The 996-nt window shown below is 62.6% G+C and overlaps 1 protein-coding gene across 1 annotated transcript in view; it reads left to right on the forward strand.

Annotated features, from left to right (window-relative positions):
- The window catches only part of ISM2 (isthmin 2), a gene marked incomplete at its 5' end in the record, with an annotated part of 3,637 nt that extends 3,288 nt beyond the window's left edge, over positions 1-349 (forward strand). The window contains 1 exon segment of the mRNA XM_010193792.1: positions 1-349. This exon segment is cut by the window's left edge and continues 21 nt beyond it. Coding sequence (XP_010192094.1) covers positions 1-349 — 349 coding nt within the window.
- Positions 350-996: the final 647 nt, after the last annotated feature.

The raw sequence follows: 996 nt of genomic DNA on the forward strand, positions 1-996 counted from the left end.
GGACGCCAGCGGCCCCAAGGAGCGCCTGGACATCTACAAACCGACGGCGCGCTTCTGCCTGCGCTCCATGCTCTCCCTCGACAGCACCACCCTGGCTGCCCAGCACTGCTGCTACGACGAGCACACCCGCCTCATCACCCGCGGCAAGGGAGCTGGCGTCCCCAACCTCATCAGCACCGAGTTCTCCCCAGAGCTGCACTACAAGGTGGACATGCTGCCCTGGATCCTCTGCAAGGGTGACTGGAGCCGCTACCACGCCGTGCGGCCCCCCAACAATGGACGGCGGTGTGCTGACAACCCTGCCGAGGAGGAGTACCTCTCCCAGCTGCAGGAGGCCAAGGAGTACTAGCCACAGCCATGCTCAGAGGAGCCATGGCCACTGCCGGCTCCCACCCAAGCCCGGCCTGGTGAAGCTCTGGCCCTGCTCATGGGCTCCTTGCTGGCACTGGGCAGAGCAGGGAGGATGCACCGTCTGTCTCATCCCCCCGGAGGGATGCCTCGGCTCCCTCCCTCGGATTTCTGAGGTTGCTGGAGGTTATCACGGTGCGATCTCTGCCATACCACCTAGGGCGGTCCTGCACTCTGGGGTGCCTGAGCTGGCGTGCAGGGAGCTGCAGGAGATGGAAGGTGTAAAGGGAATGGGAGGCTGCTCCAGTCTGCTTTTATTCTCTACGATCTTTCAATGCAAGCTGAAGGCTGAGCATCTGCAGGCTTGAAATGGCCTCAGCTCCTGCTGGCTTCACGCCGCCCCTGAGGAGCTGGCCTGCTGCAGGCAGAGCTGCCTGCTTCTGCCTGTACAGCTGCCCTGGCACACACCGGTCTACTGCTGAAAATGAGAGTGAGTCCTTCTAGGGAGGGGCAGGGCTGTCCCAGCCTCCCCGCTCCTTGGGTTTTTGCATATGTGGTTGGGAAGGAGTAGGGAGAGGCTTAGCATGGTTTCATGGGTCTGGGGTGGGAGATGTGAGGCAGGAGGAGACTGACCACCTGGGCTGGCTT

This window comes from Mesitornis unicolor, unplaced genomic scaffold (assembly GCF_000695765.1).
Source record: "Mesitornis unicolor isolate BGI_N332 unplaced genomic scaffold, ASM69576v1 scaffold5541, whole genome shotgun sequence".
Taxonomy (NCBI): Eukaryota; Metazoa; Chordata; class Aves; order Mesitornithiformes; family Mesitornithidae; genus Mesitornis; species Mesitornis unicolor.